Source organism: Naegleria lovaniensis (assembly GCF_003324165.1).
Source record: "Naegleria lovaniensis strain ATCC 30569 chromosome Unknown tig046, whole genome shotgun sequence".
Taxonomy (NCBI): Eukaryota; Heterolobosea; class Eutetramitea; order Acrasida; family Naegleriidae; genus Naegleria; species Naegleria lovaniensis.
This window is the reverse complement of record NW_025407868.1, coordinates 246,468-270,841: the sequence shown is the minus strand read 5'-3', so window position 1 is coordinate 270,841 and position 24,374 is coordinate 246,468. Positions and strand designations below refer to the sequence as shown.

The 24,374-nt window shown below is 37.9% G+C and overlaps 13 protein-coding genes across 13 annotated transcripts; 5 read left to right on the top strand and 8 right to left on the bottom strand.

Moving 5' to 3' along the window:
* Positions 1–274: 274 nt before the first annotated feature.
* C9374_010968 (uncharacterized protein) lies at positions 275–1,273 on the bottom strand (the record flags this gene model as incomplete). The annotated part of the gene is made up of 1 exon (XM_044686570.1): positions 275–1,273. One exon carries the CDS (start codon positions 1,271–1,273, stop codon positions 275–277), a length of 999 nt encoding a protein of 332 aa, XP_044543572.1.
* Positions 1,274–1,347: 74 nt separating this feature from the next.
* Positions 1,348–3,162, top strand: C9374_010967 (uncharacterized protein; the record flags this gene model as incomplete). Its single annotated transcript, XM_044686569.1, has 1 exon — positions 1,348–3,162. The coding sequence occupies one exon, from the start codon at positions 1,348–1,350 to the stop codon at positions 3,160–3,162; it is 1,815 nt and encodes a 604-aa protein (XP_044543571.1).
* A 75-nt stretch (positions 3,163–3,237) lies between these two features.
* Positions 3,238–4,146, bottom strand: C9374_010966 (uncharacterized protein; the record flags this gene model as incomplete). Its single annotated transcript, XM_044686568.1, has 1 exon — positions 3,238–4,146. One exon carries the CDS (start codon positions 4,144–4,146, stop codon positions 3,238–3,240), a length of 909 nt encoding a protein of 302 aa, XP_044543570.1.
* Positions 4,147–4,353: 207 nt separating this feature from the next.
* On the top strand, positions 4,354–4,776 carry C9374_010965 (uncharacterized protein; the record flags this gene model as incomplete). The annotated part of the gene is made up of 1 exon (XM_044686567.1): positions 4,354–4,776. The coding sequence occupies one exon, from the start codon at positions 4,354–4,356 to the stop codon at positions 4,774–4,776; it is 423 nt and encodes a 140-aa protein (XP_044543569.1).
* A 108-nt stretch (positions 4,777–4,884) lies between these two features.
* C9374_010964 (uncharacterized protein) lies at positions 4,885–8,558 on the bottom strand (the record flags this gene model as incomplete). The annotated part of the gene is made up of 3 exons (XM_044686566.1): positions 4,885–5,348; positions 5,456–5,535; positions 5,602–8,558. The coding sequence occupies 3 exons, from the start codon at positions 8,556–8,558 to the stop codon at positions 4,885–4,887; spliced, it is 3,501 nt and encodes a 1,166-aa protein (XP_044543568.1).
* Positions 8,559–8,901: 343 nt separating this feature from the next.
* On the bottom strand, positions 8,902–10,479 carry C9374_010963 (uncharacterized protein; the record flags this gene model as incomplete). The annotated part of the gene is made up of 1 exon (XM_044686565.1): positions 8,902–10,479. One exon carries the CDS (start codon positions 10,477–10,479, stop codon positions 8,902–8,904), a length of 1,578 nt encoding a protein of 525 aa, XP_044543567.1.
* A 305-nt stretch (positions 10,480–10,784) lies between these two features.
* On the top strand, positions 10,785–12,564 carry C9374_010962 (uncharacterized protein; the record flags this gene model as incomplete). Its single annotated transcript, XM_044686564.1, has 2 exons — positions 10,785–11,183; positions 11,287–12,564. 2 exons carry the CDS (start codon positions 10,785–10,787, stop codon positions 12,562–12,564), a joined length of 1,677 nt encoding a protein of 558 aa, XP_044543566.1.
* A 246-nt stretch (positions 12,565–12,810) lies between these two features.
* C9374_010961 (uncharacterized protein) lies at positions 12,811–15,933 on the bottom strand (the record flags this gene model as incomplete). Its single annotated transcript, XM_044686563.1, has 1 exon — positions 12,811–15,933. The coding sequence occupies one exon, from the start codon at positions 15,931–15,933 to the stop codon at positions 12,811–12,813; it is 3,123 nt and encodes a 1,040-aa protein (XP_044543565.1).
* A 1,457-nt stretch (positions 15,934–17,390) lies between these two features.
* Positions 17,391–19,075, top strand: C9374_010960 (uncharacterized protein; the record flags this gene model as incomplete). The annotated part of the gene is made up of 4 exons (XM_044686562.1): positions 17,391–17,652; positions 17,769–18,425; positions 18,484–18,536; positions 18,716–19,075. The coding sequence occupies 4 exons, from the start codon at positions 17,391–17,393 to the stop codon at positions 19,073–19,075; spliced, it is 1,332 nt and encodes a 443-aa protein (XP_044543564.1).
* A 74-nt stretch (positions 19,076–19,149) lies between these two features.
* On the bottom strand, positions 19,150–20,256 carry C9374_010959 (uncharacterized protein; the record flags this gene model as incomplete). The annotated part of the gene is made up of 2 exons (XM_044686561.1): positions 19,150–20,045; positions 20,166–20,256. 2 exons carry the CDS (start codon positions 20,254–20,256, stop codon positions 19,150–19,152), a joined length of 987 nt encoding a protein of 328 aa, XP_044543563.1.
* Positions 20,257–20,436: 180 nt separating this feature from the next.
* C9374_010958 (uncharacterized protein) lies at positions 20,437–20,877 on the bottom strand (the record flags this gene model as incomplete). Its single annotated transcript, XM_044686559.1, has 1 exon — positions 20,437–20,877. One exon carries the CDS (start codon positions 20,875–20,877, stop codon positions 20,437–20,439), a length of 441 nt encoding a protein of 146 aa, XP_044543562.1.
* Positions 20,878–21,161: 284 nt separating this feature from the next.
* C9374_010957 (uncharacterized protein) lies at positions 21,162–21,587 on the bottom strand (the record flags this gene model as incomplete). The annotated part of the gene is made up of 1 exon (XM_044686558.1): positions 21,162–21,587. One exon carries the CDS (start codon positions 21,585–21,587, stop codon positions 21,162–21,164), a length of 426 nt encoding a protein of 141 aa, XP_044543561.1.
* Positions 21,588–21,806: 219 nt separating this feature from the next.
* Positions 21,807–24,311, top strand: C9374_010956 (uncharacterized protein; the record flags this gene model as incomplete). Its single annotated transcript, XM_044686557.1, has 6 exons — positions 21,807–21,965; positions 22,060–22,281; positions 22,333–22,595; positions 22,647–22,959; positions 23,030–23,437; positions 23,511–24,311. The coding sequence occupies 6 exons, from the start codon at positions 21,807–21,809 to the stop codon at positions 24,309–24,311; spliced, it is 2,166 nt and encodes a 721-aa protein (XP_044543560.1).
* Between the last annotated feature and the right edge of the window lie 63 nt (positions 24,312–24,374).

Here is a 24,374-nt window from a genome sequence, read left to right as displayed (position 1 = left end):
ATTTTGATTGGATGAAATATGTGAAATTTGAAGATAATCGATGAAAGAATGAGGCAAAAACAGTTCGAGTGGTGGCAAGAAGTTTTTGGATGGCGGGTTTTTTTTGACGGTGGGTTACATGATAGCTTCCTCATTCCCCTCCATTTAACAACGTTTGAGGCGAAGAGGTTACCTTAACTCTAAGGGTTATAATGACTTGAACCATGTCACTTGTGTTTACAGGTGCTGACAACACAAAGAGATCACAAGCACTCAATTGGGTATAAATATTATTCTAATCCTTCTTTTGTTTCTTGTTGTTGAGATAGTACAAAGCACTGCCAACAGCAGGATCCACTTTTGGTCGTTCAATAATTTCAATTCGATCTCCAAAACTTTCTTTCAAAGCACGTGTTAATCCCTCTCCAACCAAGCTATTGTCATGCGTCAAAATACTTCCACAATAGACCAATGTGAATTTTCTTTCGGATCCTAACTGCAACTTTCTTGCATTGGTCTCCACCATTTGTTTCAAATCGGAAATCATTTCATTGACCAGTTGTTTTGCTACCTTGTCGTCATGCTCACGAACGGCCTTAAAACAAAGTGGAGCAAAACGAGCAATTCTACTCCATTCCTTATCTTGATAGACATAGGGAATTAATTCACTCATATCGTTCAAACCTAATTCCTCTTTGACCAATTGTGCCAATACTGTTTTTTCTGTGTTAAATTCATCTGTGTAATCCACTGCACTCAATAACACTTTAGAACCGAGCCAGAAACCACTTCCACGATCACCCAGTAATGGTCCCCAACCACCAGTTCTTGTGAAAGACTCACCATCATTATTCGTTCCGAGACAAATACTTCCTGTTCCAGCAATGAGACAAATGACATCATGCAGAGCTCCGAGAGTTCCTGAGCAAATGGCTGCTACAGCATCATTAAAAACATAAATTTCAGGACATGATGATTCACTACTAAATAATTCAGTCATCCATGAACGAACTTGTGCAATATCATTGGGACGATCCACTCCACTCATTCCCAAGCACACGGCAGAAACATCCTCAAGACTCAGAGATTTATCAGAAGAAGCCTCTTTCAAGGCTTGTTTGATGCCTTCCGAGATGACTTGTTGAGCCTTTTGAGCTCCAACACTGTTCTTGTTCGACGGATCACAGCTCAACATGGCCAATACTTTTTGAGTTTCATTACACAAGACCACAATAGTGGTGCCTGTTGAGCCACCATCCACTCCCAGAGTTACGGAACCTCTTGATGAAGACATGGTTGAGTTGAAAATTCTCAAAGGCTTTGAAGAATTCGTGATGAAAGAATTTTTAATTTGTTTTTTAAAAAAAAATGAATTTTAATTTTGGGGGTCAACAACCACAAGGCAATAATCCACAACAACAACAACCTACATCATCCACACAGGGAGGAGCAGGTGGTGGATTTTCATTCGGAACACAACCACAAGGAGGAGCAGGTGGTGGATTTAATTTTGGTGGAACTAGTAGCACTTCAGGAGGACAAGGTTTCATGCCAAAACCAGGACAAGGTACTGGTTCATCAAATATAACTTTTGGAAGTACGAGCACTGGAGGAGGTGGTGGAGGCTTTAATTTCTCTGCTCCAAAACCAACAACAACACAACCATCGGGATTTCCAACCACTGCTCAGCCTACAAGTACCTCTCAACAACAACCCACTACTGGTGGATTTAATTTCAATATTCAAGCAACAACCTCACAGCCAACAAGCACCACTCAACAGCCACCATCAACAATGGGAACCACACAGCCAACGACTGGATTTAATATTGGCGGTACAACCACCACTCAGCCAAGCACACAACCAACGACACAACCTGGGGCTGGATTCGGCTTTAAGCCTCCAACAATTTCCACAGGAGCAACTGGTACTAGTGCTACTACACAACCATCAACTACACCATCCTCAGGAGGTGGATTTACTTTTGGTGGTACTACCTCATCAACCACAGCTGGTGGGGCCAAACCAACAGGTGGATTTAATTTTGGTGGAACAACAGGAGCACAATCATCGGGAATGCCAACCACTACGACCGGAACTAGCACACAACAACCAAGTACAACAGGCGGATTTAAATTAGGAGCAACACAGCCATCAAGTACTGCTACTTCAACACAAGGAGCCACCACAACAGGAGGATTTAACTTTGGTGACTCGGGATCTACTCGCCCTTCAGATGAAGAAGCACCTAGTAGAAAAAGATCAGCAGGCACAGAACCAAGTGGTTTTAAGATGCCAACATTAACACAACCAACAACAGCAACCACGTCAACCACAGCAACAACACAACCTACCACAACTACAAGTGGTACAACAGGTGGTTTCAATTTCGGTGCTCCTGCTGGAACAACTGCAACAACCACTACAGCAGTACCAACCTCGACCACACAAGCCACTACCACCAACATCACTCCATCTACTGGCGGCAGCACTGGTGGCTTTGCCTTTGATACCAAGAAATCAGCTTTATCGGTGAACACAACTGGTACTCCAACCTCAGAAACTACAAAACCACCAACTTCTGCTCAATCCACCACCCAAGTTGAAATCCAAACATTGTTAAATAATCATACAGTGGAGGAAATTCTCAACAAATGGAACAAGGATTTAAATAATGATATTAAGGAATTTCATAAACTGGCAAATCAAGTATCAAAGTGGGATGCAGAAATTTTAGAAGGTGAATCAAAAATTTCTTCGTTGAATGAACAAGTTAGCGAAATTGGAAGCGAGCTCACAGAAGTTAAAAACCAACTTGACATGGTCACTTCACAACAAGATCATTTGGAACGAATTGTCGAGTCTTTAGAAGAATATATTGAAAAGAATGCATCATTTTATGATTCATCTAAATTATCTCAATCCGATCGAGAGCGTGAGGAAACATACAAAACAGCAGAGTCCATTAACAAGCAATTAGATTCCATGCAATTCGTGATTGATGACATGGTAAAGAAGTTAAACACTACGTTTGACAAATCTGTTGATCCAAACTCAGACCTTACTCGGATCGTACAAGTGATGAACAACCACTTGGCTTGTTTGCAATGGATTGAGCAGCAAGCTTCACAACTAGATAGTGACATACAAACAACTGGAAATATTTTGAAACGACTGCAATAATTTATTAAATCACGCAAAATACATCAAAATTGGAACTCTTTGGTTGCGAATCTGATGAACAAGTTTGTCATTAACTCAATTTTTGTCTTCATTCCCGAGACCAAGTTGTTGAGTTAATTGATGAACTAGTTCAAATAAGTGAACTTTCTCATTATTGAGCTTGTGCTTCTCTTCTCGTAAATAAAAGTTTTCTTCTCGTAGAGCTGCTATTTCTTGTTTCAGCGAGGATATTGTTTCTTCTTCCTGATATTCTTCGGTATTGAGCATAAACGTAAAGGTATCATCCTTCAAAAACTGATACGTTTTTTCCATAACATCTTTTGTGGTCAGACCTTCATCCAATAAAAGTGACAAATCATTTTCTGTTTGTTGTGTGTTTGCTGATTGATTATTGTTATTTTCGGTAGTGGAGGTTGTTTGTTTTTTCATCCGTATTGCACCCTCACATAATTCCCTCTCAATTTGTAATTGCGTTTCCAATTCACCAATTTTTGAAGCTTGTTCTTCACACTGTTGTTTATATTTCTTCAATTGAAAATCTTTATGTTTAATTTCTTCCTGTTGTCCGAGTGCTATTTGTGCCAATCTTTCCATCTCTGCTTTTTGTTTTAAATATTCCTTTTTAAGAATTTTTAATTTCTTTTTCATTTCTTGATCCTCTTGCTGTTTCGGCATGGACAAGGAAGTTGAGTGCTGAAAATGTTGTGATAAATTATTTTCATTGATCAAAGCATTTGGTGCCATTCCCGATCCAAGCCTGGAATGTTTGGAGGTATTGGTTGATGAAACTTCCAATCCCGATGTCGTTGATTGTCCTTCATCGTGGTGATGTTCTTTTGCTATTGAATTTTTCCTCACGGGAGAGGTGGTTACACTCGGAGTAGTTGTAGAAGTTGATGTGTTATTATTGTTATTTGATGATGATTGTTGATTATTTCCCAAATGAAACGGATGAAACGCAATATTCTTGAGAAGTGAGCTCATTTTTTTTGTAAACTATGGACCAAACTCACGTCGCAACTGGTTCAGTTACATTTTGGAAGACCTCTTTTTTCAAAGGACAAGAGTGTATAAACCTTGTTATTCATAAATGAAGTGTTTTATTTACCGAGCTACATGATTGCCCAATAATTTTGTAAGTTGATCTACTATTATGAACTTGGAAATCAGTTCACAACAATCACAAAAAAAATGTTGTATCGTCAGTTAATTCCTTATGGTCCTCCAAGTGCCTTCCGACGACAACCCCAAGCAGAAAGAAATGAAGCCATTGTCGAGGATTTTTCCAATTATCATTCTACCTCCTCATCATCGGATGAATCTTCTATAATAACCGAAAGAAAAATTGCATTGATCGAATTGAAAATTGAACTCGTACAATTACAGGTTAATCATCCATCCGAGGATGAAGATGAACAAGTGAAAATTCAACAAAAAATTAAATACTATTCTGATAAATTGGAAGAAACCAAGAAGGCTTTGTTGCAAGAGAAAGGAACAAAAGAATTTGTGGAACAAGTGGAAAAGGAAGAGAGTATTTCAGAATTGAAAAACATGATCTCAAAATTGACATTGCAACAACCGCCTAAAAAGGATGATTGTTCATTGAACTAATTGGTGTCTCAGTTACAATGAATGACTCTAGACCACATCTTTAAAATTACTGTTTGGTAGTGTGTGATTCTTGTTAATTATTGTGGTGTGAAAAATCTCATTAAAAATTCACTGAATGACAACAGTTTGAGAAAGTTTCTGTTTCAGTATTTTCAATGCATGGTGAATGTCTTCAAAGGATGGTCGTGACAAGATTTCTTCAGACCAACATTTTTGAGTCCATTCAAAATATTCCAGAATGATGTCAAGAAGTATTTCACTCTTTGGAAAACCTTGTAAAGGATATAAATCCAACCACTCTGACAATTCATGTTTGTTTTTGAATGGAATGGATGGTCTTCCACCGTTCATGACGTGAATTAAAATATTGACAATGGGAATTTCATTTCCAAATGTTTTGGTTTTTTCACTGCTTGAATAAGGAGCAATTTCAAAGAATAATTCCCACATGATAATTCCAAAACTGAAAACATCAATTTTTGTCGCTTTCAAAAGTTTGTCTTGATAAGAATCTGTCGAGGAGCTTGTGGTTTTTCCTGAAATCAATTCTGGACTCATATAAAACAATGTACCTGTGAAAGGTATTTTCAGCGTAGCCATGGTTGTGGGATGGTTCATAAATTTAAATAAATCCAATTGATCGTAATTTGTATTGAAGATGATAATAATGAATACTTACCAATATTCTTTGTCATGGTATTGCTTGAATTTCCAACAATACGTGACAGTCCAAAATCACACACCTTACATGTCATTTTACTGTTCGTATATATGTGAATCATCCAACAACACTCATTTCAACAATGAAATCATCAGCCTACTTACCTATCGAGTAAAATATTTCCAGGTTTTAAATCTCTGTGAACAATGGCAGGTTTCAATGAATGCAGGTAATTCATTCCACAACTCACATCTTCGAGTGCCTGCAATTTTTGAATGAAATTAAGCGCTCCTTCATTTCCAATTCTCCCACGATAAATCATCTTGTCCAATGATCCATTTTCTAAATATTCTGTAATCATGTATTTGCTCGTTTCAGTGACTGAAATACCATAAAACTTTAAAATATTCAAATGATCTAGACTGGCCAACAATGAAACTTCCTGTTCAAACTCTTCGTCATCATCACAATTTTGTTTCAATGATTTGACTGCCACGTCCAACTTTTTCCATAGCTTGGCTTGATACACCACACCATTTCCTCCTTCAGCAATTCTTTTGACAATTTCCAAGTCGTTGATCGAAATGAGGAAGGATTGTTTCTTGCTCTCAGACAATGTTCTATTCGTCGTGTATTCACTCAATTCTAAATATTCTACATCTTGCGATCCAAGTAAGGGTGACGTTAAAGATCGGCTATAGGAAGTACAACCACCATTGAACGTTGTAGTCGTGTCATGTTCTTGCCATCCGTTACCAAATATAATATGCTTATCAAGAATTTTCTGTTCAACTGCTTTTTCAGCTTTTTCTTTCTCTGCTAAACGTTTCAATTTCTTTTTGAGTCTATGACCTAACACTATACAGAGATAGCTCAATACGAATCCCAATGCAAAGAATATGAGCAACAGTGGAATGGACACTCCAAGAGAGATGGCTAGTACATCAGGTTTTGGAGCACATACAAATCCTGCAGAGTTGTTCAAGTTGTAGAATGGTCGATATTGTAATGCTGTACCATAGGGACATGAGGTTAGTTTGAAAGGTAAGAAGGGCTCTGTCTTTTGACTTTCATATTGAAGTGTAGTGTTGAATAATGTACCAACTGGTTCGTTTTCTTTGGTTAAATAAAGTGTCACTTCCAATGAATGATTAAGCATATGGACATGGACCAGAAAATTATCATTGCCAATGATTTGAAATTGCTCCACGTTTGTTGGGACCAATTGATCATAAGAAAATGCTTTCATATCAATATTCATGACTTGTCCTGGATAGAGTTCAATCGTTCTAGTTCTGTCAAAATGGACCGACGTCACTGATGTGAAATAATTGTGGCCATATCTTTGAGCTAGATTGTTTCTAAAACTTGAATTGGTGAAACTGATTGCTGTCTTTGCAGTGTCTGGCAGATAATGAAATATGGCAGCTCCATTGACAGTGGCTCTATTATTCAAAAAATTACAAAAATTAACTTTCTGAACGGAATTCTTCACATAAAAAATTCCTCCACCATAGCTTGCTGAATTGTCATTAAATGTTGATTGAAAAAGCAAAGCCGTGTGAGTATTCTTACCAATAAAGAGAGCTCCACCTGTTCCTCGTTGGTAATTACCATCTGTGAAATATGAGTGTTGAACCTCCACATGATTATGTTCGAAAATGGAACGTGTGATTAGCATGGAGGAAGTATGCTCGGCGTAAATTGCACCTCCAGATAATTTTGCAAAATTTCTTATAAATGTCGAGGCAGACACGACCATATAGGAAGAGGTATCTTGTTGAACATGTCCAGTCAACATCAATGCTCCTCCAAATCCATTGCATGTATTGTTTTCGAAATGAGAGCTTTGAATTTCTATACCTCTTTCCATGGTGGCCGTACTTGTGAAATAGATTGCTGTTCCAACATGGTTCGTAAAGGTACTTGCTGACACTTTAAATTCTCTTATATTTTGAGAATGGATGGCTGATCCTTGATCCAGACCAATATTTCTGTCAAAGTAAGAGTTTTTGATGGAAACTGATTTGGAAATGGTGAGAGTTATCACAGCACTGATAGGAGAGGTTATCTCAAAGGATTTCTGTGCGAGTATTGTGTTGTTGAGAGCTCTTACGTTGGTCATGACCACTCGAACCACATTATTTAAGAATAAGAATGCATATCCTTGCTGATATATACAATTGGTCATGATTAACAAATCTCCAACATTCATCGTGACAAGTGGCAAGTATGTTGCACTTCTTTTAAAATTGCAATTTTCAAAAGCTACAGCCATATTGCTTGTCAATGTAATCTTTCCAGAAAAGTCTTCAAAAAACACATTCTTAAAGAGAGTTTTCCTCGAAAAATCAACTCTAATATCAATTTCCATAAACGGCTTTGATGTCACATGATCTACAATAAAATTACTTGCTTGTTTGCATTTCACCGTTAAACGATTGAAAAGTTCTACATTTCTGAAAACAACCATGTCACATCCTGCAAGTGTGATCGAAGAATCCTCAAAAGAAGAGTTTTCAACATTAAACGAGCGAATGACAGCAGTTGTTTCAAAGGTGAATTTTGAAAATGTACAATTCACAGCTCCCAAGTTTGTACCTGCATAGGAATATAACGTTAATTGTAATTCCAAATTTGAAAATTGCATCCAATAAATATCCGTTCGAAATGTGTCAATGATGGAAGCTCCAACGAGTGAAACTCTTCCATCCTTCCACACAGCAGATGAAAATCTAAATACATAGAACAAGTTAGGAAAGGATGAAAGCTCAGTGAAATGTGTGGTCATTATGGCATTGGTTTGAAGGATCACTTGTACGACCACGAATTTCTGGACGACTACGGGCTGGCTCAGAAAGTTCTTGATTGTTGTATCTTTTTGGTCGTTGGAGAGAAGTGCATTGAGTGTTTGAACGACTTGACTCACATTGGTACAGGGATTGGAAAGTGAGCAATCGATATATGATGATGATGATGATGATAAAACATCAGGATGGGAGTCATTGACGTAAAATGTAAAATTCATATAAAGACTTGAATGAAAAGCCTCTTCCGAGCTTGGTGAAGAATCACCTATATCATCATTGAACGTATTCTTTGGAAGAAGAACATGAGCCATCAGACAAGGCCAATGGTTTGGCAACAACAACAGGATACTGCACCACAAAACAACAAGCAAAAGGACTCCTCTTCCTGCACGCTCAGACTCCAACAACGATCGTCCTCTGAGCATGTTGCATCTTGTAATGTCTGGCATTTCAAATTCTTTTTGTTGTTCAAAGGTTACCTATTCATTAACTGGTTTTCAGTGTAACCTTTTAACAACAACAACCGCGTTTCAGTGTAACCTTTTAACAACAACAACTTGGTGCGTTCAAAAATGGCAAGTCTCACTTGGTTCAATCAAATATGTTTATCATAACATTTTATTGAAACATTAATGAGATATCACACCTTTGGTTTCAAATATTACATTCACGTAGGTACTTGTTGTACTTGAACTCCATGTAGAGATCCAAGTAATTTTCCACATTGTAGGTTTGATTCAACACTTGTTTCAAATCATTTACAGCTTGATTCAATAATTCATTTTGGTCTTGTGCATTGGAAAAACGCCAAGAGGTTGCGTGATTCCATTTCGTCTTTAAATCAGGGAATAGATTGTGCTTGTCCTGTGCAATGACATGTTCAATTCGTTCTTTTGTGAGTTCCCAATAAAGGGTGACCTTATGTGCTTCAATTATGGAATATCCATTGGGTTTTCTTGTCAACATTTTTGAAAACTTGTTCTCATTGGAATTCTTGTTGGAGAGTATCAAATTTCTAATTTCTTCCATTTTGTGTTGTAATTTTTTAAAGTAATAATGACGTTTGTACTCATACAGAAGAGAAGCTTCTTTCCAGCAAGGATAATAATGAGTCAATTCCTTAACATTCTTATAGGGAAGTCGACACAATCCCGTCACAATTTTTGTAAAGATCATACACCAAATGGGAAGGAATGTTTTGGGTGACAAGTTCAAATGTGGCATATTTGGAATTAATTTCGAGAGAACTTCAGATGTGAAAGGATCCATCGTGTGCTCGTCTTCAACGTTACATGTCACTTTTTTTTGTGAATAAGTGTAAAGAAATGCATTTTGAATCAATTCCGAGTTGCTATTGCTACTACTACTATTCGTTGTGTCCACATTCAACACAATATGCTTAGTAGTGTCATCAATTCGCTTCTCATTCATTCGATCATGACTCTCTGTTGCAAAATACAAGTAAAATCCATCCAATTTTCGATATCTCCAAGAGGAATAAAGCTTCTTCATGAAGTCATTGGGAATTAATCTCGTTCGTCCAATCAATGCTTCTTCAAGTCCACTAATTTTCATTTTCACTTTCAAATCTGTAGAGTGGTATTCATCATAAAAGTAGGTCGTTGCTAACAGGTCTTTCTCAGAATCCACAAGAATCAAATCGGATCCAGGAGTTGGAGAGAAACGATTCCACACTCGTACAACTTTTATACGTCCCAAAACAAATCGAATTAAATGTTTCACAAAAGGAACTCGAAAACCATTCAAATCAAAATCAAATAATGGAATTCTGGAACAAGTCAATCGATCTTGTTTCATTAGAAATGAAAAGCTCTTTGGATCTTGTTCTTCTTGTTCTTGTTGTATTTCTAAATTCGAATTCATTATTGATCTATCATGCTCCTGATCAAAACATTTGGATGAAACAAAACATTGTGTTCGATCATGACACGCAGAAGAACCAAACGATACAAATTCCACCGAGAAATAATTTCGAATTAAATGTTTCCAAAAACGATCATCTTTTTCTAGAATTTCATTCGGAACTTTGGATGGATGGTTCATGTTCAATAATTGAAAATAATATTGCCATAGAGAATTACTGGAAGCGATTTGATTCCATTCCGAGCAAACACAACAAATGGTGCACATGTGGGAATAATCGAGATATTTGAAAATAGAGACAAGTTCATCTGGACCGATGGACATTAACGTTCGAAGTTTTAAAATCATTTTTTTCAAATTTGAAAAATGATGAACATGATGATTGAACCACTTGTTCAGAATAAGTTTATACTCGTTTCATTACCTTTACATTTGAGTTTTATTATTAGGACCATTTAACAAAGTAAGGTTAGAACAACTCTCAGTTCAATGAAAAGAGACAGTTGGGTTTCATAGGACCCACTTCTCATTCATTCAGGTTCGAATATAAGCCACCTTTTTCAGGTCCAGGTGATCATGAAAGGTGGGTACTTGTAATTTTCATACTGGAGGACATTCCATATCATGACCTGGACCTCAAGATTACAAAAAAAATGTCTCAACCTCAAACCTCTGTTTGTTCTCATTCAACAACAACCACAACAACTTTTTCGGAATCTCTACCACCACTCTTACAACATGAAAAGATTATTATTATTGATTTCGGATCACAGTATACTCAACTCATTGCAAGAAAAATCAGAGAATTGAATGTTTATTCAGAAATTTATCCATTTGATAAATTGGAAAGACACGTCAAGGAAAAGAAGAATTTGGATGAGTTTTTTGAAAGAGTGAGAGGAGTAATTTTATCGGGATCTCATCATTCGGTCGATGACGAAAATTCTCCACGCGTGTACGATGAAGTTTGGAAATATATTCAAGACAAGTCGGTACCATTGTTGGGAATTTGTTTTGGTGCTCAATTATTGGCTTATTTGCATGGAGAGAAGGTGTGTATTTTGCATTTTCAATATGGACAAGCTTTTTTTCTCTAATATTTTTCAATTCTCTCTTGTCCAAAATCATTCATGAATGACGGCCAAATGTCAATAGGTTGTTTCTGCAGTTGTCAGAGAATATGGACGAGCTCATTTACATGTCACTGATCCTGAATGTGAATTATTTAAAGGACATGAATGCAGTGACAAAATTGATCAGTCACAAATTTGGATGTCTCATGGTGACACCATTTTCATTGAAAATGAACCATCCTCTTCCCAATTACAAGTCGTTGCTAAAACCAATTCCATTCCAGTCGCTACTTTTAAAATCAAGTCCAAAAACATGTACGGTGTTCAATTCCATCCAGAAGTCCATCATTCCATTTATGGAAGTGTTTTGTTACGAAACTTTTTAGTGAACGCTTGTGGATGCAAATTGGAATGGACTCCAGCTCATTTCATTGATGAAACCGTTCAAAATTTGAAGTCAACCATTGGCGAAAGTGATCATGTCGTTATGGCATTGAGTGGAGGCGTCGATTCTACCGTGGCAGCTGTCTTGTTGCAAAAAGCAGTTGGAAATCGATTGCATTGCATTTTCGTAGATAATGGACTTTTGAGAATGAATGAATTTGAACAAGTATTGCAAACCTATAAGGAAAATTTGCATCTTAATGTGAAAGGTATTGATGCGTCGCAATTATTCTATGATGCATTGAAAGATGTCTCTGATCCAGAGAAGAAACGAAAAATTATTGGAGCCAAATTCATTGAAGTATTTGAAAAGGAAGCTCATCAAATTACTGGTGTGAAATATTTAGGTCAAGGAACCATATATCCTGACGTGGTGGAATCGATTGGAGGATCCACCATTAAGAGTCATCATAATGTTGGAGGTCTACCTGAAAAGATGAATATTAAGGTTGTGGAGCCTTTACGACTTTTATTCAAAGATGAAGTTCGTAGAGTTGGAAAGGAACTCGGTGTGCCCGATTCAATTCTTAATCGACATCCTTTTCCTGGTCCAGGACTTGCCATTCGAATTTTAGGAGATATTACTGCTGAAAAAGTTACTCTTTTACAAAAAGTGGATCATATTTATATTACAGCATTGAAAGAAGAGGGATTGTATGACCAAATTTGGCAAGCTGGAGCAATTTTACTTCCTGTTCAAAGTGTTGGAGTTCAGGGCGATAGTAGAACTTATGAAAAAGTTGTGGCTTTGAGAGCGGTCACTTCGGTTGATGGAATGACTGCTGACATTTTCCACTTTCCTTCATGGGATTTCCTTGGTAAAGTTTCTAACAAAATTATTAATGAAGTAAGAGGAGTGAATCGAGTGGTGTATGATATTAGTACTAAACCACCTTCCACTATTGAATGGGAATGAGTGAGGAACATTCTATTAAACATTATCAATTTTCTGAAACTTGTCCAACAACTAAAAGAAATTAATGGTTGGGCATTTGATGGCTCCACAAACGTCCAGACAGGATATTGCTTAGCCTGTGAAAAACAACTTGGTTACAAAAAGTCCCTGTTGATCGAGAAATTGTGAAATGCAAGATATTCGGAAATGAAATCAAACGTCTATGCCTAACTGATCTTTTATTCAAGAGCAAAATATTTACACACACTACTCGAACAACAGAGCCAAGTGAGAATATTGGCAAGGATGGATTTGTTGGGGATGTTGATGTTTGGTCAACTCTAAAATAAACTTTGCCTCAACATCATTTGGTAGAGCTTTGCTGAGTTCTTCAATGAGCTCAGACTTGGCCTTTTTAAGTGATTCCTCTCTAACTTTGGTTTCTGGAATATGCAGAGCATCTTTCAGTCGAGAAAGTTGCTTAATCATCATCTTGACAAGATGATATCCCTTAATGAATGGATTGTGATCTCTCTCTTGTGCCACTGATTCAGAATGTTGCTCATCCATAAAGTACGATTCTTCAGTGAGTGAATCACCCCTTTCGTTTCCAACTTCATTAAACAACATGGTAAGAATGTTTGCATTTCCAGCAGCACTGAAAGGATCAAGTAGAGGTGTCAGTGGAGCCGAGTCATCGAATGAAGGAATGCTTGTTCCATCCTGTTCAGGTTCGGTGGTATTGGTTGGTGTTGTCGACGACGAAGCAGCAACGTCTGATGATGTTGCCTCTGTCGTTGCTTGAGTCATGGATGATGATTGTGACGAAGCAAAAGAAATTGGGTTTTGCATTCCCACGAGAGGAGGATTCACGCCTTGAAGTCCGCTTGTCAACAGTCTTTCTGTAGAACTGTTACTACTATACTGCAAAAGAATTGCATTTTCAATTTGATTAATAAGGTCTCCATAGAGCTTTTGAACGACACCATAACGTGTTGAAAGAACTTTCAATGCTCGCAAATCGTCTCTGAAATCAATTGGATGATAAGTGTGCTTCCAATACTCCAAACGAACAGAAACTGCCTTTGCAATACCATTCGCAATGACATAGGGAGCAAATATGTACTTTTCCATTTTGGTATATGAAATAATGTCATTCGCAAATGAGAGTAAAATTTCTGCAGGCACTTTTTCTACTTTGCTGTACAAATCCAAGTAAAATTCTCTAATAAAAACATTTGAGAAAATACAGAACAAATCTCCTTGTGCTTGATACATGGTTTCGAATAAGAGACTGTAATATGTGTGAGCGATTTGTACCACGTGTTCGATATGTGGTAAATACTGACTACCAATGAAGCCCTTTTCCCTGTCAAAGAAACTAGTATCAAGTTTAACTCTTGATGCAAACACTCCAAATAATTTCATGGAGGCACTGTTTGCTTGTCCTCCATTTTGTTTGGACATGTAGTCAGAAAGAAAAGTTTCCTTATATCGTACCAAAATTCTTAATAAAAACTTGGGAAGAGAGGGATTGTCCTGAGAAGAGTAGCAAGCAGATGCCGTGCCCACTTGGTGATCGTTTGGTCCACCATAACCATGAAGTCCAATCATTTGTTTTACCATGGCCAAATAAAGTGAGGTTTTTCTGAAATCTCCTTCACCGCATAAATAGTCGGATAAATAGTGCAATGCTACAGCAACATAGATATTGTCCATGTTGTCAAAGTATTTTGAAATTTTTTCTTTCGCAGCGTTATGTAAAAATTCCATTAATCGTTGTCTGTAATCTCCCTTGAGCACATATTCACCACTTTGCTGAAGTGCCAATGCTTGAATGGAGTAAAGAATGGAAATGAGACCGTCCTGAGTCACAGAATCTAATTGAATGTGGTTCAAAATCATGGTAGAGTTATTCGAAGAGCCGTCATTGCCCATCAATTGATCAATGAGCCCTTCCATAAGCCCCTTATCAACTAGAGCAAATCCAGCACATAACTCCTTATAATACAAGTCCAGTAATTTATGTGCTGTAATTTTAAAATTCATGGAGTGAATAAATGATGAAAATACCATTGAGATAGAAGTAGGATCTTGAACGTCTCTCTCAGAATATGCCATTGGATTATAGTGATGTGTTAAAAGAGGAGAAGAACCATGTGCAGAAGAAGGAAGTGGAGAATGCATGTCGTTATAGGTTGAAGAATTCGATGAGGATGAATTTGCAACAACACTGTGCGGTGTTGTGGAGGCGTTGTTACTTGATGATGTTACAATAGGTGGAGGTGCCAAACCCGAAGTACCAGATGCCATAACTGTCGTTGTTACTGAAGAAGGTGGCGCCATACTCGTAGACGGATTCGATGGTGGCTGATGCGGCTGTTGTGGAACCATTACTGATGCATTACTACTGGTCGATGTGATGGTTGGTATAGCAAAATTGTCAGCAGTCCCTTGTTGCAATGTTGTGGAATTCGAAGCAGGATCCTCATTCGAAGCGTCCTTCTTCTTCTTTCTCTTTTTTCTATTTTGTTGATCCTGACCCTTTCTACTCTTCAAATAGATGCATGGCTTGCCCATCTTTTTACAGTATGTACAAACAGGAAGCTCACGAGTACACTTCTTGTGTCTAGATCTGCAATTTGTACAGGCAATTTGAGCAAGTTGACCTCCCTGAGTATCATCAACTGCAGGTGTTGCTACTGACTCTGAAAAGGTCGTGTTTGTTGGAGAGTAAGGTCCAGAAGGTGTAGCTGCTGATGACATCATGTCTGAGGTCATGTCTGCATTGTGCTGTTGCGACTTGTTTGTTTTGTTACTATGTGTGGTGTTATCGCTACTAGAACGTTGGTGTTGCGAGGCTAAATTGGAACGACTACCCATCGTTGGTGTTGCATCTCCAGACGATGAGGAAGAGGTTGTTGAATCGGATGAGGTAGAAGGTGAAGAAGATCCCTTCTGTTGTTGATTATGATGCAAAGATGATTGTTGATACGACATGGTTGGCTGCTGCGGAGTATTATTATTCATCATCATGGCGTGTGGTTGTTGAGTGGGTGGTAAATGCTGTTGGTGTGTTGCTGCACCATGTTCATGACCAGCCACATACGGATGATGTTGTTGGTGAGAAGGAGGTATGGAAGGTGGAGGCATAAAGTGGTGATTCATGTGGTGAGGAGGTGGTGCTTGATTCTGATGATGATGACCATAATAATGGTAGCCCGGATGATGATAAGAAGAGTAGTTACTATTGCTTGATCCCGTGTAGGAATAGGGATGAGCCGAATAACTAGGAATATTACTATGGCCGTTGTTCATCGTACTTGGAGGAGGTGGTTGAGAGTTTACTTGCGAAGGAGGTGGTGGTGGAGTAGAAACACCCATCATCATGGATGGTGAAACAGCAGAAGAAGGGAAAGCATTGGGTGAAACAAGAGGTGAAGAAGGAAGTAACGAGCCGTAATCTAAATTTGAGAGAGAAGGTGATGAAGTTTCTGATTTTGGCCAGTTTGGAGGTAATGGTGATGAATTATAGGAAGAGGGTGTGGTCGTTATGGTTCCTGTTGCTGAACCCGTGTTATTGTTGCTGTTACTACTCGTTCGTTCCGTTTGACTCGTGCACTACTGCTCACGAGCGAGCAGTGGTCGATGTAAAGGGATACTGCTGCATTTTTCAACGGGAATGGTGAGAAAGGAATGTCGAAGACTTGAATCGAATGGAGAATTGTAAGCTTTCCGTTATGGTTGCTTCAGTTGGTGGAGCGTTTGTTCAATTGGTGATGACTCTAAAAGATGACACTACGCATGTGTGAGTTCCAAAATGGAATGGGGTCCAACAAAAAATAATTCGCGAAATTTGCCAGTGTTGTGCTTTTTAGGTCGTGTTCTCTCTTTTGAAGAAAAGGCAAGTGTGTTGAAGGGTGTTAAAAATTCAAATCGAGAGGAAAATATTTACAGTGCTGCTGGTGGTTGAGAGAGTGAGTTGGATGATGAGGAAGGTCTCAATCTTCAACAACGCATAAGCTCTTGAAGATTCGTGGTGTGTGTATGAGAAGAGAACTCAGATTGTGAGTCTGTGCCAACAAAGTGTGTGGGTGTTTTTTATGGAGGTGATTGGAATTGCTGTGTTCGGTGTCCGAAGGAGCACTTAAATCGAAAGATTGTGGAAAAGAAGATTGGTACCATGAAGTTGAGAGCAGGTCGTGATGCAAAGTCATTATCTTGTCGCAGCAAGGATAAAGACTGCTTGTTTATCATTGAAAGTGCGACTTCAATTAGACCGTCCTTTGCTTTTCAAAAGGAAAGGAATTCATCTTGTCTTCATTTACAATTTAACAACCAACATACAACAACATGTGCACCTGTGTTGTGGTGAGATCAGTTCTTGTGTTGCTGAATTTGCAGTTACAAGTTCATTCGCTGGATTTGAATTAAGGTTGGTACATGTCAGGACAATGACTCATTGAACGAATTGAGGTAAGGGCACAAACTGTCTTGGCGGTTTTATATTAGCATCCCTTTAATGGTAGGTATGTTTTGGTCCAAGAGCTCATTAAGGTAAGCACATTGTTCCATCGACATAACGGGCCACTCAATTGTTTGGCTTTTCGATGGATGCCGGCACCAATCAAAAAGAGCCTCCAAAACAACCATCCACAGTATTCAAAGTAATTTCAAACCTTACAGACCATATATGATTTGCATAAAAATTGATAAACCTCAATCCACCACAGAATCCAGCCACGCAACAACAACAACAACAGCAGCCAATTGGACCATTTCACCGCTCGCAAGAACAACAAGAGTCATCCATGAAGAAAATCATTCATCATTATCATTTACAAAGGATGCAACAACATCAAGATCCTTTTGAAGAGAATTTTCAAGTCGATAATACGCATCCGAGAAATGAGGGAGCCCCCCTCAGAAATAGCAGTGATGAGGACGATGAAACTCTAAAATTGAGAACTACCAGCAACGCATACACAACGCTTCATTCTCATCTGAATCCTACGCAAGAAAATAGAATACAGAAAGTCGTAGCTCAGCATCATCATAATCATCATCCATTGAATCATCCCTCACACTTACATCACTCAACCCTTAAAGGTAACGGTGTTGGTATGAATACACAGAATTTGAAATTCCATTTTCCTTCGCATCATGATGTTGCCAACCAACATTCAACATTTCATAATCATTTCAATACGCATCATCACGTAAAGGCACAACATCCTCAACATCAACCACATGGAGCAGCCTTATTGGAACACCCAAAAAACTTGAACGAAGCTTTGCGACCACAACAACCGTCTGCCTCAATTATTCGGACAACTTCATCCTCAACGATTTATGTTCAGAACAAACCAATAATAATAACAACCAGCAACAACAGCAGCTCAGCACCAATAAGGCCTTACCTCCTCATACACGAGAAGCATTTGATGATGAAGAAAAGAAAGAACACAAAGAGGTTCTTCCAATTCCATTAACGACTAAGGTACGACCTCCAACCATTCGTCCACCCAAAACTGGCTTTGCTCGTGTTCAGCAACAGACTGAGCCCGAATTACAACATCAACCTCCTAACTTTTTGAATGATTATGCCCAACAACGAAAGAAGTTTTTACTCGCCCGAAATGAAGTATCCACTGAGAATTTAGAATTGCTCTCTTCATCGCCTCCAGAAACTCCATTGGGAGCATTCACTTCTAGCGACTCTTCTTTGAGCCTTAATAGCCCGAATTCTCCCCTTCATCATCACAACGATCGAAAGTACACGCTATTAGATCGAACTACAGCAATGTATTTGAGGAAACGTGATTTGGTAATGATTGTGGTGGATGATGAAGAGCTGGGAATTACTGGAAGTGCCTTTGTAGGTATGTTTCTTTTCAAGTCAGCGTGTTCGGTAACTGTCATGTGAAACCTAACCTTTAGATCCATACTTGCATGGTAAAATAGGTAATGTGTTGACGATCAATGAGGACGAGGTAGAGGTTGAATTGGTAGTATCATGCTCGTCACCCACCGTCGTTGTTGGAGGAAGTTTATTGTTTAAGGAGTTGAATGAAATTATTTGTGCTGACCCTTCGTCGGTGTGGCAAAACAAAAAAGAATTGGCACCTCTCATGAGTTTATTCAACATTGTGAACAACAAAACAACCATAAGGCGAAAAATTCAGCATCCATCGCTTCTATGCAATCGGTGGACATGAACGTTCCTTTGGTAAAATTTAAACATCGAAAGAAGGTGTGGGTTCCAAAATTCTGCTTATGTTTACAAACAGAAGTATTGCGGAAGCGAATGCAAAAAGAGCCTTCACACATTCCAGACCTTTTCAACAGCAAGTATGACAGTGGCGACGAAGATGATGCAAACAGTAGTAGTGGTTACGATGATGACAATGGTTATGTATTTCTTCAAACAACATCCAACAAATCTCAAGAACAGTCCACAGGGATTAAAACCACCCAAACTAACCCTTGCGGGCAGCAATTGGAATCATCTCCTTTCATGAAAGTTGGTTAAAGAAGGTTGTAAGCAAGCTTGTAATCTTGCTTATAAGTTCAGTTGAAAGTCGCGAATTATTTCAGAGCTCTGCTTTATTCATCCTCCATGGATTGATCCAACGATCTCTTTTTGCTCGAATCGAGAGATAGTTCAGTCACTTTCACCACACCTCGAATGGCTTTTCTCATTTCTGCGTGCTTGAGTGCATGCAAAGTATTGGTTGTAATGAGTGACTTTCCTACTACAAAACTAAGGCCGAACAAGCCAACAATGTTCGCAACGTCATGCGGTGATCTAATAAATGGTAATTGATTGACATCTTGCATTATAGCTGTGCTTAACATTTTCGAGCTTCCATTCGAGAATATTAATTGCTTGGTTTTAAAATTACGAATAAGAACGATCAAAAATTGAATCCAATTTGAAATTCCAAACTTGGACAGAGACTCCTTAGAATTTACAACATCTCCGTAACAAAATTCCATACAAACATTTCTTCTGATGGCTTCTTTCAGTTTGTTTTTCGACTTTCTAATGACTGTATCTAACGTAAGATCAAAGGGAGGTTTAAAACTTAGCAAATCAACACTCGATTTTGTACAAATTGTGCTTAAATATGTAATCATATTATCTGCTGTTAAATGCTGCCCTAATGACAAATCAAGAGCAATAATGTCAATGCTCTGATATAAATCTTCCTCAAAATTCATATTCACAATTTTCTTATGGAGATCCGATGCATAGGTCAAGCGTGTATAAATCTTGAAATCCTTTCCTCCGTCTTGATTGTAAATGGAAGAGGTTGCGTTTGAATTTTTACGAAAAGGAGCAATGAAGGAAATTTTAGAATTGAGTTGAATTTTGTGTTGTTCCAACTCGTCGCTCACATATTTAACAATTTTAGGAAAAACCTCTTGAATGATTTGATTCTGTTGTCCAATGTTAGTTGAGTCAATGGTAATGTTGAGAGCAACTCCTTGCCATCCCACTGAAAATTCATTGTTCAATAATTCATAAATGATTCAGAATAATTCGGAATTTGTTTTAGACCGTTAATAATTTCCACAATAATAATATTTCTTAACCATCTATCATATTCAATACCTACAATTTCTCAAAAAGTTACATCGGTGTGTAAGTGCTGATAAATAAGAGTCCGAAGTGTCGGCTTTGATAGGAAAGTTGCATTCAAGATACATTTTTTTTTGAACTCAATTTATTCTCTTGTTGATTTTAATTGTTTTTTAATAATTTTTAAGCTCTGATGACATAAATATTGGTAATCAAGGAATAATGCGAATCAATAATACAACTACTTTCAAGGAATTTTGTTTGATGATTCAAACCAAGATTCAAAAGTTAGATCACAAGAATATTGTTCAATAATAACTATCGGAGGCTTCTTCTCTACGTTTAGCAACCTTAAAGACAATGAAAGAGGCAACCATGGTCAAAAGAATGACTATTCCACCACTAATCTCAAAAGCAAATGTTTCCCATTGAATAATTCCAGTATGAGCCAACACAAATAATAATCCTAATCCAATGGTACCGATGAAAGCAGATAAGAAGGCTCCAAAATGTTCCCAAACGGTGGCATCATCTTCATCTTCTTTCTCCACTCGTGATGAAAAGGCTCTTGCAATAATATCGGGAAATGGAGCCATCACATAACAGAGCAGCGTGATGAGTGCAAACCAATTTTCGGGATGAGGAGTTCCCCACGTAACAGCACATCCAACAATTGCTAACATTAATCCAATTGAAACTCCTGCTGCCATTGTAACCAGCAGAGCAAAAACTACTTTAAAGCTCACCATTTTGAATGACAAGATGATGATGGTGTTATTGATCAAGTTGATGATGAGCGATTTTTTTATTTTGGAAATGGTAAATATGAATTGGAATTGAAAATGGAAGGGAACAGCAATTGTTCTAAAAAACGAGTCTAATGAGTGTGACAACGAGCTAGCTATGAACGAATATCCTTGATTTACATTATTTGTTGAGTTCATTTTGAGAGGAGTGGTAGACATCTTCCAAAAAAATGTCTTTGCTTTCTGGGTGAATAATCATTCACAAGCTCCGAAAATTCATTCAATCTCTATTTAAACAATTTAAACTTTTTTACAAATTTTGCTACAAGTGATCGATGATATGGTTTCAAAGCGATTGCAGTCGGAATATTTTCTGGTTGTTCAATCCATAATTTAAATCTCAATTGAGCCTTTTCTAATGAATCTCTCAGAGAAAGTAATTGTTTTTCATTCGGACATTCTAACACAATGGTGTGCATTTGAGAGGAAGCATTTGGATCCACATATTGCAATGTTACTTCATCTTTCGCCATGATGGATTCCGAAATGATAGAAACACTGGAATGGCTACCTTGGCTTACGATGGATCCTATTGCGTATGAATATGGAGGTTCCATAAGGTCTCTACGTATGACAATGTATTGAATGATGGTATCTTGCTGTGGTGTTGATGCATTGGTTGTTGTGTTGTTAGTATTGGATGTTTCCGACATTTTTTTGAATTCATCCTCTGTTTCGTTGTGTGGTATTGGTCTTGTCCATTTTTCTTTTTTCAAAAACTTGTGCCGCCAAAACCAAATTTGAAACATACAAAAAAATTGAAACACCAAAACAGCTGGCACCAGAGAGCTCGCTCGGAAAGTGGTTGTTATTGTTTTTTGAATATAGTGATCATCTTTGAAGTTGGTTGTAGTACTACAAGATAACGAAGAATGGTACTTCAGAATTATGAAATTCTGGAAGAATTAGGGTCCGGATCATATGGAAAGGTCTATAAGGTTCGGAATAGAATTACAGGTGAAATTTGTGTTGAAAAAGTGGTAAACTTGGATGGAGTTGACGAGAGGGATAAAGAAGAGGCCTTGAATGAGGTAAGAATTTTGAATGTAACAAATGGGTCGTTAACTCGTCAAACCAACTTTTGTATTCATTCTGTCATCATGCATTTCTTTATGAATCGACCAGGCACGACTCATGAGTCAATGTGAACATTTTAACATTATCAAATACTTGGATTCTTTTCTTGAGAATAATTTTCTGTGTATTATCATGGAATATGCATCAGGAGGAGATCTCACACAAAAGATCAAACAACAGCAAGGAAAGGCGTTTAAGGAAGATTTATTGTGGAATTTTCTCATACAAATTTCACAAGGTTTGAAATATTTACATGACAAGAGAATTTTAGTAAGTATGAATGTACGAAAACTGGATACTTACAAACAAACTCGTTTATAGCATCGTGACATTAAACCACAGAATATTTTTCTTGACGCCGAGGATAATGTAAAAATTGGAGATATGGGACTGGGAAGATTACTTGGTCCTCAATCATCTTTCGCCTCAACCAATGTAGGAACTCCACTCTATCAAAGTCCAGAATTATGCCAAGAACAGCCATACAATCATAAAAGTGACGTTTGGGCTTTCGGTTGCCTCATGTATGAGTTGGCATCCTTCTCTCCGCCATTTCTGGCAACGAATCAAATCGCACTCGCTAAGTAAGTGTTAATTTTTGATGAAAACACAATTGTATGAACCGATCAATTAAGGAAAATTGTGAGTGAAACTCCTAAACCTCTGTCTAAACAGTATTCTATGGAGCTACAGTTTTTAATTTTCAAAATGTTAGAAAAGGATCCAAGCAAACGACCAGATATTAACCATATTTTAAATTACTCTGCTGTAAAATTGAGAATTCAAAAGGCGAAATTGCGTCACAAGGAGCTGAAACTAAAAGAACAATTTTTACTTCTTGAAAAACAAATAAGGACAGAATATGAAATGAAAATTCAAGCTTTGGAGAAAAAACTGAGAGAATTTGAAGAAAAGGAAGCCACACATCAACAAGAATGTCAAGATTTGGTAAGTATGCTCCTCCTGTTGTTGTTGAACTGAATGACTCACAAAATTAACATTCACACGATGCGAACAGAATGAAAAATCTCTCGCGCTCAACAAGAAAGAGCAAGAGCTCAAAGACATGGAAGAACGACTCTTGAAAAAACAAAACCAATTGAATGAGCTCATCAAGAATGGTCATGTCATTATTACACCCTCACTTCCAATACCACCATCTGTTTCACCAAGATCCAACAATACTTCAACGTTGACTAGTGTCAATGCTACTACAACAACAACAACAACAGCAACCACCTCTACATTCCACACGCCCTCCAATTTGTCCACCCAGCCCTCTACTCCCAATCACTCCACATCACCATTTGCGTCACCTTCGAAAGATATTGCAAGAGATCCCTCTACAACACCTCAGAAAAAACCTCTGGACAGCAAATATTACAAAACAGAAACTACTAAAGTGGTTCAAGAGAAATTCTATAATGTAAGTAAGAGAATGAATGCATAACCATTGACCCTGACATGAATGTTACAATCTTTTTACAATACTTTTTTAGCTCTATAACATGTTTCACAATGATCCACACAAGCCACCACCACCGAATTCTCAACAACAACAGGTTTATGGACAACATCTTCTTACTCCTTCACCGACTGGTCAACCACTATTGAGACCAAAATCAGCTCCTTCGACACCCATTAAAAAACAAACCACCTCTCCAGAGATATTATTGAATCCACAAACTCCAAGTCCTAAACGGTTGTCACAGCAACAACAACAACATACACACCAGAGTAGACCAAAAAGTACCAATGCTGCCCTAGATCACAATCCTCATGTAAGGAATAAGAAAAAACCTGTCATTGTCTCTCCGAATATCATGGTGTCACCCCAGGCTGGTTTGTCGTCGAATACCACAGCTTCTGTACAGTTGGATTCTAATTTTGTTGGAAAAGTGATGGGTAAAATATTAATGAAAAAGCAAAGCACAAAGGAAACGCCACTGGGGAATAAGGGTCGAAAACAAGCCAACCACATGATCAAGGAACCATCATTTGATCGAGTCAAGAAGCAACTGACGTTCGATGATGATACAACTATTCTTGGACAACCCTCAAAGAAGATTTCACCACCGAAACCACCGGCAGTTCCTTCCAATTTTCTTACCACGCCTAACATGAACAATAATTTGGACTCGTCGCCTCATCTTGACATTGCAGAACCCAAGGTTGAGATTGAAGAAAGTATATTTGACTATGATGACGATTCCTTTGACCATGACATGGAAGGTGTCAGAGAGGACATGATGGACTTGCTAGTTCTCAGAAAAAAGCTAAAAAGTGAAGAGACAGCTTAAGGATGGAACTTCTTGTTGTTGAACTATGAATTCATTAGAATTACCCAATTCCATCATCCTCAC